General features: G+C 42.6%; 2 protein-coding genes across 6 annotated transcripts in view; one reads left to right on the top strand and one right to left on the bottom strand.

Moving 5' to 3' along the window:
* Positions 1-14,032, bottom strand: part of ATP5MK (ATP synthase membrane subunit k) — a 426,737-nt gene that overhangs the window by 167,395 nt on the left and 245,310 nt on the right. The window lies entirely within an intron of this gene.
* NEURL1 (neuralized E3 ubiquitin protein ligase 1) overlaps positions 1-14,032 on the top strand; it is a 136,447-nt gene that overhangs the window by 109,635 nt on the left and 12,780 nt on the right. For all 5 annotated transcript variants that reach the window (XM_052677864.1, XM_052677867.1, XM_052677868.1 and 2 more), the window contains one exon: positions 10,244-10,924. In XM_052677864.1, the coding sequence (XP_052533824.1) occupies positions 10,244-10,924 (681 nt within the window). The remainder of the gene's footprint in view (positions 1-10,243; positions 10,925-14,032) is intronic.

Here is a 14,032-nt window from a genome sequence, read left to right as displayed (position 1 = left end):
AGCTCTTGGTTCAATAGTCATTTGCTTTAATAAAAGGAAGTAAGATAAACAGAGTGCTTTGTGTTAGCTTGAAATACTGTATCTTCTCAATTTATTTTTTTCTTCAGGCAGTAGACTGAAGTATTATATGTTATCACTGCCCTTCGTAGGTTGTGTCTTCATTAGAAAACACTGCACTCTCAGCTCCTGTTAGAGACTGAAGAGGCAGTGTCCTCATGTTGCCCACACAATTTATTATTTAGCGGTACTTTAGCAGATCAAGTGGGCCTGCAGCATGCCCCAAGAAAAGCTTAGTGCTACGTGTGCTTGGGTGATCTCCAGCACTGATTCTGTGCTTCCTATGGGAGTGGAGAAGACCTAGAGGGGTATTTCAGGTCAATAAGCAGTGATGCTTTGCAGGGTGCTGGGCGATGGCAAGCACAAAGTGGCTGTTGGTGGATGGACTTCTTGCTGAGCAGCTGTCAGTAATGGGAGGAGCCTTTCAATGGGCAACGTGGGGAGAAGTTGGGAAAAGAGCCATCATACCCACTGCTAGCAGAAAAGCACAGCAGGAAATGAAACTAGGTGAAAAGGGATAAATGCAGGATACATAAATGCCACAGAATGGAGGATGATGGATGGGAAGGAGGGAGAAAATGCTTCTTTTGAAGAAAATTTCTGTCAGATGATTCAGAGAATGAAGAGATTTGTCTGACGCAGCTTGGAAACTGGTTGTGAGCACTGAGATGCTGTGGAAACGTTCTTACAGAAATGCAAAGAGCGTTGCAAATAGAGCTGTTGGAAGGCCCATAGCAATCCTTAAAACAGTAAGAGGTAAAGCTGTGGGGTTAACAGCACATGTAATGTTGAGCTACTGTTTTCAAATTGTAGAATCATAGAATGGTTGGGTTGGAAAGGACTTCAAAGATCATTTAGTTCCAACCCTGTGCCATGGGCAGGGTTGCCAACTCCTAGATCAGGCACAAGATCAGGTTTCCCAAGGTCTTGCCTCAATGAATAAGATAAAAGGGGGTCAGCATTTCTTTAAGAAAAGGAAGATGAAAGAGATGATACTGCCAGGAGTAACCAGTGGTGTCACTGAGAATGAAAAGAGGGTTCTGTAAAGTTATTAGGTAACCAGGAATTGCAATAATAGCTTTAATTTCCCAAAGAGAAATTGAAAAAAAAAAACAAACGGAACACTTTTCTACAGAGAAAAGTTCCTCTTTTCTTTACATCTTGAAGACCTGGAACCTTCAGTTTTGAGGAAGAATTAGGTTTTACACAGGTAATTAAACATACAAGGAAAGACTTTCAGTGGTAGAAAGAATATGAGGACCTATAAAGACAAGGTGAGACACTGTACAGATTGAGATGAAAAATAATGCGTGACCCTTAAAGTGCTGATTGCTTTTCTGTATTTTGTGCGAGAAATAATAGCACCTGATCATGGAGCCCTGCAGGCCCTGAGAGGAATGGAGGTGGAAATCATCGCATCAGGGGCGGGAGTAAAATTCAGACTTTTATGTTTGTGAGTGGGAAATAAATGGAGAGAATGATGGGGATTAAATGGTCTCCACAAAACCCAAGGCATAAGACTTCTGCAGAAACCTTATTTCTATGACTTCATGGGGAATTAGGAAACATTAAATGGAAAACTCATGGACACACTTAAGGGAATCGGGCAAGGAGGTGGTGACATCCAGAGGTGGCTGTGGCAGTGGAGAAGCACAGCTTTAATCTTGAAGAACATCCACCATCTGCATGATGGCTGGCTGGGAGGATGACTTTACCCAGAATGAAGCCTTCCTGAATGAAAACCAAAATGTGTTGTTTGTAACACAGAGGTTGCCAGCACCCTGCTAACTGGGAGCATCAGCTTTTGTGGAAAAGAAAACAAATCCCCAGCCATAACAGGCATATGGAAGTTTGTTCTTCAGAATGTACTGTCAGGCCCTTTCAAAACATTCATATTTGCTTAGTAAAACAGTAATTTATTTTAGTTCTATGAAGCTAGTTATGTTCTTTGTGCCATTTCATACGTTCGTATCAATCTGACATGCTTACAGATGCCATGCAAAATTGCATGAATGTTTGTTATGAACCAGACTGGCTTAGAGAACTTTGTTATATAGCACATGTCCCAAAATTATGATTTATTAGTTAGTACTCAACCTTTGTACATTAAACTATAGTCTCATCCATGTATGAAATGGCATGCTTTCATTCCTTAGATTTTATTGAAAAATATGCAGATGATCAATTCAATTACTAAGCTGAACTGGAAGCCATAATTGTTTGCTGTGGCTTAAAACCCACCCACAGTTTTCTTAAGCTCATTAGTTTGTGTTTATTTCTTTCTGAATATTTCAACTGGGAGGCTGGCAGTACACGAGCACACATTCCTTCCCATCTTTTAGAGTCTGTTCGTTATTCTGTTGGTTTGTTTCTGATTTGTTTTGCTGTGATACTTAATCTGCTGTGAGCACAGTGTTGACCATCCATGAAAAGAAATCTGTCACAATCCCATTAAGCCATGGGAGGATATCTGTATCCTCAGAAAAGTGTCCCGGACAGATTCCAAGGGTTTCCTGTGATTCACCTGGCAGGACATCAGGTGCTGTGTACCTAATGGTAGAAAAGCAGAACTGCTTCAAGAACAAGATTTAGTTCTAAACAGCCCCAGGAAGCCACCAGGTTTGCACAGTAATTGTATCTCACATCTAGCAGCTGGTAACTATTAACTGGTTAAGTTTTTCTCTTCCATTTTTTTATCACCTCTCCAAAACTGAATCATGCAAACCAAATTATTTTAGTGCTTCATCTTTGCCAGAATGTCTGGGGAGAAATGTTGATTTCTATCCAAACAAATATAAATGTGAGGCAAAGACCAGTTTAGTGAGGTGCTAATTAAGCACTGTTGATTTCCACTCATTTCTATTGAAGTGGAAGACATTTGTTGCCTTGCATCTAATTCCACCAAGTCACAGCCCAGTAACTGGTTCCACTGAGTCAATGGTTTGGCTTCTTTTGTAACTCAGTTTTAAAATCTGGTGATAACTTTTGGTGCGATCATAAATGATTTCTCCCACAGATGAACTCCAGCTTTAAGGCTCTCTATAATCCATGGTCTGGGATTTGGCATCTGCTCCTTCGTTACAGCAGTAATTCTCTCATGCTGTACTGGCAAGACACCTGAGTATCTTAACAGTAAACTAATTTGGACTGTGTTGGTCATAGGCAAACAAATAGACTTGGATGATTGATGTATCTGACACTTCTGCAATGAAAATGGCTGTCGTTTTGGTTAACGTGGCTTCCAAATTGCAATGAGCAGGAAGCCAAAATTGACATGTAGCCATTAACTCCTGCTTAACCATGTGAATGCACATGAAAAGCATGTGTCATCTGTTGGCCTCAAAGTGATTTCAAGCTGACGTGTTGGCAGAAGAGGAATTCTTGAACAGTGTTTTCCATGCTGATCATTGAGGTCCTATGATGAACAAATGGGTCCCGAGGACATTGAGGTTGGAGGTGAAGAGATAAACCTGCAGATGGAAGTGGAGGAGCAGCAGGTAGGGAATCAAGCACTGAGTGGAGGGGTAGGATGTGAGAGGGCGTACTGTGGGGAAGCTGAGAAGGTTTGTTGCACGCTGGGCAACCCCAAGAGGTTTCAGTTAAAAGGAATTGACTGTCCCCTTAGACAACTTACCCCATCCCATGGCTTTCAGTCTATAAAACAACAACACTAATTCTTCCTGCCTTCCACTCACTGTTTATCCCTCTCTTCTGTTCATGTGGCGAGGAGCATCTTCTGCTGCAGAACCAGGCAGCTGGGTCCTGATCCTAGATTCTGCTTGCTCCAGAGCAGATTTTGCTGACTCTTAGAGAGCAGCCCATGCATCCTACGCATATAGCTGGTACAAGTGAAACCATCTGTTGGCTGTAGTTTTGCATATATTCCTGTAAGCGTGTGCAAAAAGAGAGGAGCCAGAGCACCAAGAGCAGAAGGAAGGAGCTTTATTTGAAACGTGCTGTTTGTACTACCAATGAAATACAGGCATGTACATATGCAGGTACTGCATAAGTAGGTGTTTATTTAACTGATGTCCTTGATTTTATGTGGGCGTTTTGCAAGGAAGAAGGAATGGTTGATCTGAGGTAATAAATTGGGCAGTTTGATTTCTCAGTTGTTCATAAAGGGAAATGTACTTTGTTGAAGTGAATTCCTAAGTATATGGCAAAGGAGGTTTTTAGTCTGAATCATTCCTTTGAGAGATTTTAAACATTTGCCTCCCACATGCTACAATAATTCTCTGAAAGTGGCTTCATTGCACGATCCGAGAAGCTGCATTCTGGCGCCTGATGGTTTATGAGAAGTAAACACAATGGAGTGGTCTCGGATCATATAAATTCAGGATTTAACAGTAACAGGCAGGGTAGGGAGGGGGAGACCCACATGCAGCATCCCAGCACAAGGACTGCCCGGGAGAGTGGGGCTCTGCAGCCTTACTGAGTGCAGTGCAACCCAGCCTCCAGACCTCACATGGAGAGTACAAGCTTGCAGAAAAACAAATAGTTTTACAAGTGTCTGCCCTGACATGTTGCCAGCAGGCAAGAGCACTCTGGACATGCTCTGTGAGAGGAGCTTCGTCTCTTTGTGACTGCAAGCGTGGCATCGTGTTTCTTCACTTCTCAGTTTTTCTCCTGTGTTTATTTTAAGTAAGGGTGATTTTCACTCTCCTGTTTGCTTAGCTCCTCCCAGTGCAGTAAAACAGTTAAGACACACATGACAGAGCTCAGCACTGCTGAGCAGAGCATCCCGTGGTGGTGAAGACATCTCGAACACCATTGAGTTCAGCAGGCTGAATGCAGATTGGCTTCCAATGGTCTTTTAATTAGGGTGGATTCTGAACCCAGGGCCACACAGTAGCACTCCTCATTGCAGATCCAGCCAGGGCTGCTCTTCTTTGCAGCGGAGGTGGTGCTATGGGCTGGCTGACATGCAAACACTGAGGAAGTCAGCACCCAGGGGGATTTGGGAGCTGGTACTGCTCCCTGCCTCCAGGTCACAATGATCTTCCTCTTTCTTTTATGAGGAATAAGTGAGAATACAGCTTGTTTCCATTTCAGTGAGTTTTCAGTCCTCAATCACCTTAAAGTACACAATAAACGTAGCTATAAACGATGTATGGAAATTGCTCTGGTTACTTCTAGGCTGAAATGTGGTGGTTCCCCAGCTGCATGCCTCAGCGCAGTAGGACTGAATCAGCAAGGGAGCAAAGATTGCCTCATCACCACACGGGCAGACTTGGCAGGGCCAGCAGCTGTGTTGGAGTGCAGGTAGCATTAAAACCCACACTCCTACGATGGGGAGTATGGGGCTGTGTGTGACCAAAGGTTTCCAGGAGCACGGGTTTACTTCTTGTCTTATGACTGGTTGCTTTTTCCAATTGCCTTTGAGTGTGATGCTATTTTACAGCCCAGTACATCTGCCTCATATTTCAGACACATCGCCCTGCAATGGAGAAGCCTTGCCAAATGGCTGTTAGCTGCACGAGTCTGCTGTAGGCTGTGGAGGAGATGGTGCATTCCAGCATGGTGGGAATATTGTGCTATAAATCCTTCTGCAGCTGTATATTTGCACAGAGTATTCTTGTGCAAGATGTCCTTTGGTAGCTCAGCACCTGTGAAATTCGTTGGTCATGGAAATTGTATAGCGAGCACCAGTATTTGCTAAAAATACTATTATCCAGTGAAACCAGGGGTTGAAAGATGAGAAATGCATCTGTAAAAGAAAAATAGAGAAAGAACAGAAGGAAGGAAAGAACATAGGGCTGTGCATAGGAAAGAGCAAGCCAGCGTGCTTCTGACTACCAATTTTTTACTCTTTGCTTAGTAACACAGGACTGAAATGCAAGGAATCACTCGGTTATTCCTTGTCTACTCAACACTTCTCTCTTTTAGGAGGGAAGAAATGTCATAGGTTCTTAGGTTGTCTACATGATTCCCCATATCCTAAGGTGTTGAGTCTCAAGTTTGGTTTATTTATATTACATCTTCTGTAGCTCATTCTGGAGCATGGTTACAGCCTTCACAGTCTGAAGAAATATGATTTATGTGAGGCTTTAGGTTGCACCTCAGATGGAGATCTGTTTCCTTAGAGCTTCCAGTTAAATCTGGAGTTCCTGGTGTATGTGTGTGTGCACCAAGCTTGCTCTGCCTGCTCAGATCCTGTTCAGGTGTGTGAATCCTAGCTGCTCATGACCTTGGAAAGTGAAGTCTTTAGGCAATGACAAACAAAACTGAAAATGAAAAGAGAACGGAAATAATGATATGACAGTGTGACAGCAGAACATCCCCTCTGGGTTTGTACAGGGCTGAATTATCTGTGCGTGCTGGTGGCTAGAAATGTGTTCGTGTTTGAATGTGCATGTAGCTGTAGTAAACACGCACGTATGTGATATCTGTAATAAATATTTACTATGACTATTATGCATGTGTAAGGAAACGATCTTAAGAAGTCAATGTTTGGCAGCAGTTCAAATACAGGGCAGCGGTGACATACTTCTGATCTGGATACAGTGACTCTGGCTGTATCTGGGTGCTCCCCAGCTCCTCCTAACTTCTGCTTTCAAGTGCTACTGCTGTTGCTTTGAGCCGGCAGGAGGGAGAGCAGGAGGCTCTTCCATGCCCTCAGAGCAGAAAAACAGAGAGCTTTGAAGCCTCTGGTCTGAGGAAAATTCCTCAAGTAAATTTTGTATGCAAGGAACCAGTTGCTGAGAATATAAATTTTGCAGATAAACACTGCTAAAGAGGGAGAGAAAACAGAACTGCTGAACTGCTCAAGTGCCCTTCATCTCTACTTTTCTAAATAAATTACTCCTACTTATTTTTTTTCTTAAAGCCAGATAAAGATACAGAGGGATTTGTGAAGTAAGACATCCTTTGCAAAAATTCAGTGTCTCAGGTTTGTCAGCAGATGAGCAGAAAAACTGTGTTTAGTAGAAAACCTTTCTGCTTTGGCTAAGTCTATATTGCTTCTGGAAAGCTGAAGTCTATAAATCCAGCACTGGCATCAGAACTGCACTGGTGCAGCACTCAGCCAAAGCTCTCTGGAAGGGCACCTGGGCACCCAGCCTATGTTGAGCTGTGTGTGGAGCTGGCTGGCCTGCTGCTGGTACCCTGACCAGCTGGGTAAAGCTGTTTATGACAGCTTGCGGGCTTCACTCACAAGTCCCATCTATTCTCACACAAGAGAATCCAGCTGCCTTTTCCCAAAGAAATGCTGCCCCAGCTCTATTATGCAAGTAACCTTGTAAGCCTGAATATTGCATAAAAAGCGATGATTACTAAATTTTTCGGGCTGGTTGACCTCTTCAGCAATGGGCCCTTGAACTCGTTTCATATTGCACTGTCTCATCAGATAGAAACATTCCCTCTTTTTGATGTGTACTCCAGTTTTGTCTCTGCAACGATAAATGCCTTTGCAGGCATTAAAGACAGTTTGTAAATGTTGTGCAGGAACAAGGCTGTGCTATGAGCTGCTGCTGCACGATCAGCTTGATCTGTGTTAGCAAAGTGATAAATGAAGCCTTGGTGGAAGAAAACAACTCATTTCTGAGTTCTTCTAGTGAAAGAAACTGCTCCGTTGCCTCATTTGTTTCACAGTTCACCAGAATTATTCTTATAGCCCTCAGCTGTTATCAGTTACGTCAGATAAGTGGCTCTCTTCTGACTTACCTACCACTCCAAAAGATGAATCCCACTGTTTTTTTACTTCATGTTCAGTGGGATTCTTTTTCTTTAGCTGAATATTTTGAGATTTGTGAAAAAAAATAGAGCCCTGGAGCAGGCCAGCAACTCATCTCTAAATTTTCACAACCCCATTTCAAATGCCAGTCAACTGCAATCCTTTTTTCCATGGATATTTGCAAACATTAATGAACTAACTCTCACATTCAGTCCCATATGCTTGAGACATCCCTTATATGGCTAGGCATCTGAGCTACTGATAGATCTGAGTAGAACAGTTGGAAGCGTAGCCCTGGTTTGCTATCACTGCCATGTGTCTTGGCTGCAGAAGAACTTCATCTCTCTTAACCTCTTTTCAGATGGAAAGAGATATTTTGTCCAGTAGCCAAAGGGAAATGCAGGCATCCTGGTGGAAAACAAGCTGTTTCAAAACCCTGGCTGCAAGCTACCCACACATCACAGTTGTCAGCCAGGCTGCACATGCATGGTTACAGGGAATAAAATAGAGGGGACCTTCTGTTCCTATTCAGAAAGGTCTCTACCCATTCACCTATACCAAAGCATCGTCGTCGGCTGCCAGTATTAATTTGTTCTCCTATGTGGGTTTACTGCCAGAGGAAGGGAAAATAAGTCTAATTCTATCCAGCAGGGACACTTGCAATGCAAATGTGAGCCCATATATTACAAAGCATTAAGGCAACCTGCTTCTATTATCACTTGGGGTAATTTTTTATTTAATTTATTCCTCTTTTTCTTCAATAAACGTCTGGGAAGAGAAGCCGGAATATAAGTATGGGGAAAATCAAGTATGAGAAACAACAAAGCTTTTTTTTTTTCTTTTTTTTTTTTGACACTGTGCTTCCCATGTAATAGCAGATTATTTAAAGAGGAGCCTGGAATAATCCAGTTTAAGCAAAGCAGAGATCTCTCCTGAAGCCAAACTGTGTGTGGGTGTGCTCTTGTCAGGGCTCCCAGAAGAGGAGGGCAGGGAAGGCTGTTAGTCAGACCTCGCATGTTGCAGGAAATGTTGGTTATTCAGTAGCTGGCGTGTTTCCTTGGCATGCCAATATGGAACTAGTGCTCTGGTGTATCAGGGAAGGGTGCATCCCTTTGGGAAAATTCTTGTATAACCCGAGTTCCTGCTTCTTTGTTGCCATAGAAGAAAAATCCAAGGAGATGCAGCTGGAAAAGGTGCACATTGCAAATGTCTTGCCCATGGGTTGGGAATGAGTCTTCACTCCTCTTCCTCTTCTTGCCGATCCACCTTGTGCCCCGTTTGCTGCAGGTCTGAGATGTGGTGGTGTGGCTTTGTGCCACTGGTGGGGGATTCTGTTGTAAGGGGTAGGTCCTATCCTGTGATGTTTGGAGCCTGGCTTGAAGCCACAATGCAGTCGTAGAATCATAGTCCTGCTTGGTGCAGGCATAGCTCCTGTAGTTCGCTCAATATGAATCACAGCTTATTGTAACCTTTACAGAGAGTTACCCACATGCTCAGGTTTCTCTCAGTGTCTTTATGCAATTCAGCTTCTTAAAGTTCAGGAAGTTAAACATATATATAAAAATCTTTTCATGATCTCACTTACTTTTATAATCTCCTCAAATAATTTTGTGGGTTTTTTTCTTTCTTTTTTTTCTTTTTTTTCTCAGCATATTGCTCTTTGAAATTTCTATGGCAACAGTGTAGCTAAGAATATGTTAAGTAATAGTAATTTATGCATTAAAGCCAGGCTATTATGATCCTTAGAAAAAGAATAAATTGATGATTTGCTCTTGGAACAGCAGGGGAAATGAGCAAAAAGAATAAGGTGCAATTCTGTTTCCACTGATGGATGCGAATGTGCAAGCATCATCTTTGTTATATATCTATGGGTTTGATTTTTAATCTTTTTTCATGGCAATAATAGATGATTGTACATTATTTATAGAAAACTGCATATGCCCAAGTTCTACTCTGTGAAATCCATATTTGCACTGATTTGCAGTAAGGACCAGACCACTAATGATTAATTACATTCAGGAATACAAATTAAATTTCATATGGTGATAAATAAATTAAAACTGAACATAGCATTCATTCTAAAACAAAAAAAAAAGTCTAGTTAGAAATTAATTTCCTAAACCTATGCGAATTATTGTAGACGATGAACAGAGCATGAAACCTCGGAGCCTGGGTAAATATTGATTGGCATGTCCAGGGTGTACTTCATATATTTACCCTCTGCTTCCCCTCTCCAAGGAGACCTTCCCTGGGTCAATTCTTTCCATCGATTTTGAGTCTGCCTACTCGGAAAATGATGCTGGTGCGAAGAGCACAAGAACAGCCATTGATTGCAAATGCATGTTATGATACTCTGCCTCCATGTTTGAAAGTTGGAAAATTTATTAATGGCGGCAGCTTTCTGATCTTCCCTTTTAAATATCTCAATCAAACAGCATTTTGCAGACTCCTGGATGTTCTTACTCTCTGCAAAGCGATACATATTTTGCTTTCTCTTGTCCTTCCCCACAGACAGTGAAATCATTCCTCCTGACTGCCTGCGGCCCCGCTCCTTCACCGCCATCCGCCGGCCATCGCTGCGGCGGGAGACAGAGGACACGCGCCTCTCAGTCAGCCTGTGTGACCTCAACCTGCAGGAGGAGAGCTTCCACGTGACAGCCACCACCTGCCCCATCCCGCAGAACTCCCTCAATTCCCAGCACTCTCACCTCCTCCCCTCCCAACTCGAGAGCGACCTCCGCTTCCACCACCTCCGGGGAGCCCATGTCAAAATCCTCGATGACCAAACTGTGGCTCGCCTGGAGCACGCCCGGGAGGAGAGGACTTTGGTTTTCACCAGCAGACCCCTTCGGATCAACGAGACCATTTTTGTCAAGATTAACAAGTCCAACGCTGCGCGCACGGGGACGCTGTCCTACGGGGTGACGTCCTGCGATCCCAGCACCCTTAGGCCCAGCGACCTCCCCTATAACCCCGAGTCCTTGGTTGACCGAAAGGAGTTCTGGGCCGTGTGCCGAGTCCTGGTGCCCCTCCAGAGTGGAGACATCCTGGGATTTATGGTGAATTCAGATGGCGAGCTGCACCTGAGTCACAACGGGGCCAGCACTGGCATGCAAGTCTGTGTGGACTCTTCGCAGCCCCTCTGGATGTTCTTTGGCTTACACGGTGCCGTCATGCAGATCCGTGTGCTCGGTAGGTCTCACCCCCCCTTTCTCAAAACCTTGCACACAGAATAGCCAGATGGGATCTGTTGTGGGTAAAGACGGAAGGAATGGAAAAGCTGATGTCTCCCTTCCTATTCTAGGATCAAGTACAACTTTTTTCTTTTTTTTTTAAAGGGAAAACACAGTAAAGGCATGTATGTAGCACATGGCTATGACATACAAGACTTTGCACTTCTATAGCATCTTTCATCTGATGATCTCAAAGCTCTGTTCAGATAATAAATTAAACCTCAGAGACCCCCCACTGAGTATAGATGAGTCACTGTGGACCTAGGTGAAGCAAGGATGAAGGAGAGGTGGTTTATTCTGAGCTAATCTGAGGCATAGCCAGCAAGACAAATGACTGATTCCCTTTTCTGTGTGTTAGCTCTCTGAAATGTCTGATTCCCAGAAAGAGTGGTCCCCTTGCTTTCTCCAGGCTCATATGTGAGAAGTAGGCTGGAAAGCAGAAAGAGAACCGTGTACTTTGTAATCGCAGAGATGTGCAGAGCATGGTGCTGAACAGTGCAACAGAAGAGGGATTTGTGCTCCAGCTTTAATTAAGGCAGCCCATTCTTTACCACTTTAATTAAGGTAACCATTTTAATTAAGGTAACCCACTCGGTGTGGTGGGCATCTCAAGCTGGTCACTTTCTCTTGATGTTTTTTACTTTACTTTTAAGCTCTGTTGGCCAAAATACTTTTTATTGAAATGCTGAAGTGTGGAGGGAAAGGCCTTGATATAGCATTTGTGTAGGAACAAATTGACTGGTCCCCTTTGTGTGTAGATACAGAGCCATAGGCATAAGATGTGTTTGACCTTGAATTTGTAACATAATACGGATCTGCTGGTGTCAGTGTCAGAAAGCAGATGATGGTTTCTTAGAATGTGAAGTCCTTCTCTAACTGGAAATTATCCTTTCTTGTTTATACTCTTATATAGATTTAAATATATTTATGTTCTTTTTTTGTTTCAAAGCCCCTGAAAATCCCCTTTTACCAAGCAGAAAAGAAAAAAACAACCAAAGCATAACCAGCACCTCTTTTCTTAGGATTTATGGACAGTCCTTGAAGATAAATCATGATGAGCACACACATATGTCTGCAGGGTCCAGTTCACAGTCTAAACCACAGTCTGAACTGCCCTAAGTGATTTGCTTAAAGTTGACCATAGGCCTATGCTGTGAGTGTTTTGTGGCCATTAACAGATCACAGATGACAAATGTAATACTGCAGTTTATTTCCAGGAGCCCAAGACTCAATCCCTGATAATTCAACCTGATGATATTTGTTGCGGGTACAGTGCATAATCCATGGCTAGCTCTGCTCTCCACCAACACATCATTGTTATAATGGTAGGTGAAGTCAAACAGACTCCAGTCAAAGTAGGAAGATTAAATGCTTCTGTAGGTGTAAGAAGGAAAGCCTGCTCAGGTCATTGAGCTGCTGGTCAAACTAGTAATCAACCTGTACTTCCTTTCATATGAGATCACTAATGTGACCCATGTTCCCTTGACAATCTGCTGAGCTGGAAAAAATCCTTTCTACCTATATTTGTATGCACATAACAGATTTTTCCTGACCTCTGTCACAGGAGAAGCTGAAAATAGGGTATTGTTCTTATGTGGAATGTAAATGAAGAGAACTGAACTTGTTGACCTCACTCTGCTCAGTGATAGGATAGGACCCCACAGAATGTACAGCTTTAGCCACATCAGCTTGGGCAGCAAGCTGCTGTCTCCCAGTTAACAGCTATAGAATTGGAGTTTACCAATAACCTTTAATAAGTGTTAAAATACAAATCAAGTTTTTCAGGCCTATTTTTCCAGTGTAATAATTAATGCTGGAAGCAGTGCATTGCCAGTATCAGTATAGCGCTGCTGCACTCATGCTGTCCCAACACTGCATATCTCTGTACCTGCAGTAATTATGTAGATCATCAATATCCTGAGAAAAGGTGCAGAAAATAATGAGCTACCATCTCTAGCTTTTGCAATGCTATTAGGGAGGTGATGTGCACTGTTTGCACTGCCATGGAACAGATTATGGCACTTGCCATAAAATCTGTCGTTATGATAATAGAAAATGTAAGAGGAATATGAAGTATTCATCTTTCTAATGACAAGCTCAATCTCCAGAATGCAAACAAGAGTAATTTTGTGTGATCTACCTTTTGTAGTTTGATTTTTATCTCAAAGGAGAAGACATGTTTATAGTCATCTTTTCTAGCTTTAATGGAAAACGTGAAGTTCCATATCTTTGAAAGAAATGAGACAGAAATACTGCAAGAGGCATAATTGTACCAAAACTGTCTGAAATAGCAGATGTCATTCTTATTCTGGGAGCATGCCATTATTAGAGCAATCAAAGCAGTGCTATGCAGTGTTAAAGGAATGTCCGACATAGAACAATGTAAAATATAGCAAATGAAAATTGCTGTTTCTATTTCTACTTCCTCTCTGTCTTTTCTGCTTTTCTGGGGAGGATGGAGAAGGTAGAAAGCACCACTACCAACACTCCTGCAGCTTTTTTTTTTTTTTTTTTCTTTTTCTAATTATTTTTGTCCTTTTTGTCACCCTGCCATGGGGAAAAGAAATGAAACCCAACTACTGCTATAACACAGTGAGAGACCACAGTCATTTATAGTGGGAGGTGGAAGGATGTCAGTTTGGTGCAAAGAAAATGTTAAAAGGCAGCTTGGCCACATGGAGGGAAGATAAATGGAAGAGGAGGGCACTTTAAGATAGCAGATAATAGTATAAGAAATATCAAGCTCCTCGCAAATGAAGAGGGACAAATTTAAATTAGATATACGTGATGATAATTAACAACAGAAACCAACAATTGAGGGAGGCAATAGATCTTTTTGTCAGGATTGGAAACCTTTCTAAATATTTAATTTGCGAAGTGCTGGTCTTGCTTCAGAAATTGTGTGGATTATATATGTAGGATGCCCAAACCAAAACCCTGAACTTCAGGCAGGTAGAAATGAATCCGATTTTGCACATCCTTTAGGAATTCCATTTGTTCTGATTTAGGTTACCTTCCTTCCTGCCTCCCTGCCTCCCTGCCTTCCTTCTGCCTCCCTGCCTCCCTG

This window comes from Tympanuchus pallidicinctus, unplaced genomic scaffold (genome assembly GCF_026119805.1).
Source record: "Tympanuchus pallidicinctus isolate F22 unplaced genomic scaffold, pur_lepc_1.0 scaffold16, whole genome shotgun sequence".
Taxonomy (NCBI): Eukaryota; Metazoa; Chordata; class Aves; order Galliformes; family Phasianidae; genus Tympanuchus; species Tympanuchus pallidicinctus.
The sequence above is the reverse complement of the archived record's forward strand: the minus strand, read 5'-3'. Positions and strand labels throughout refer to the sequence as shown.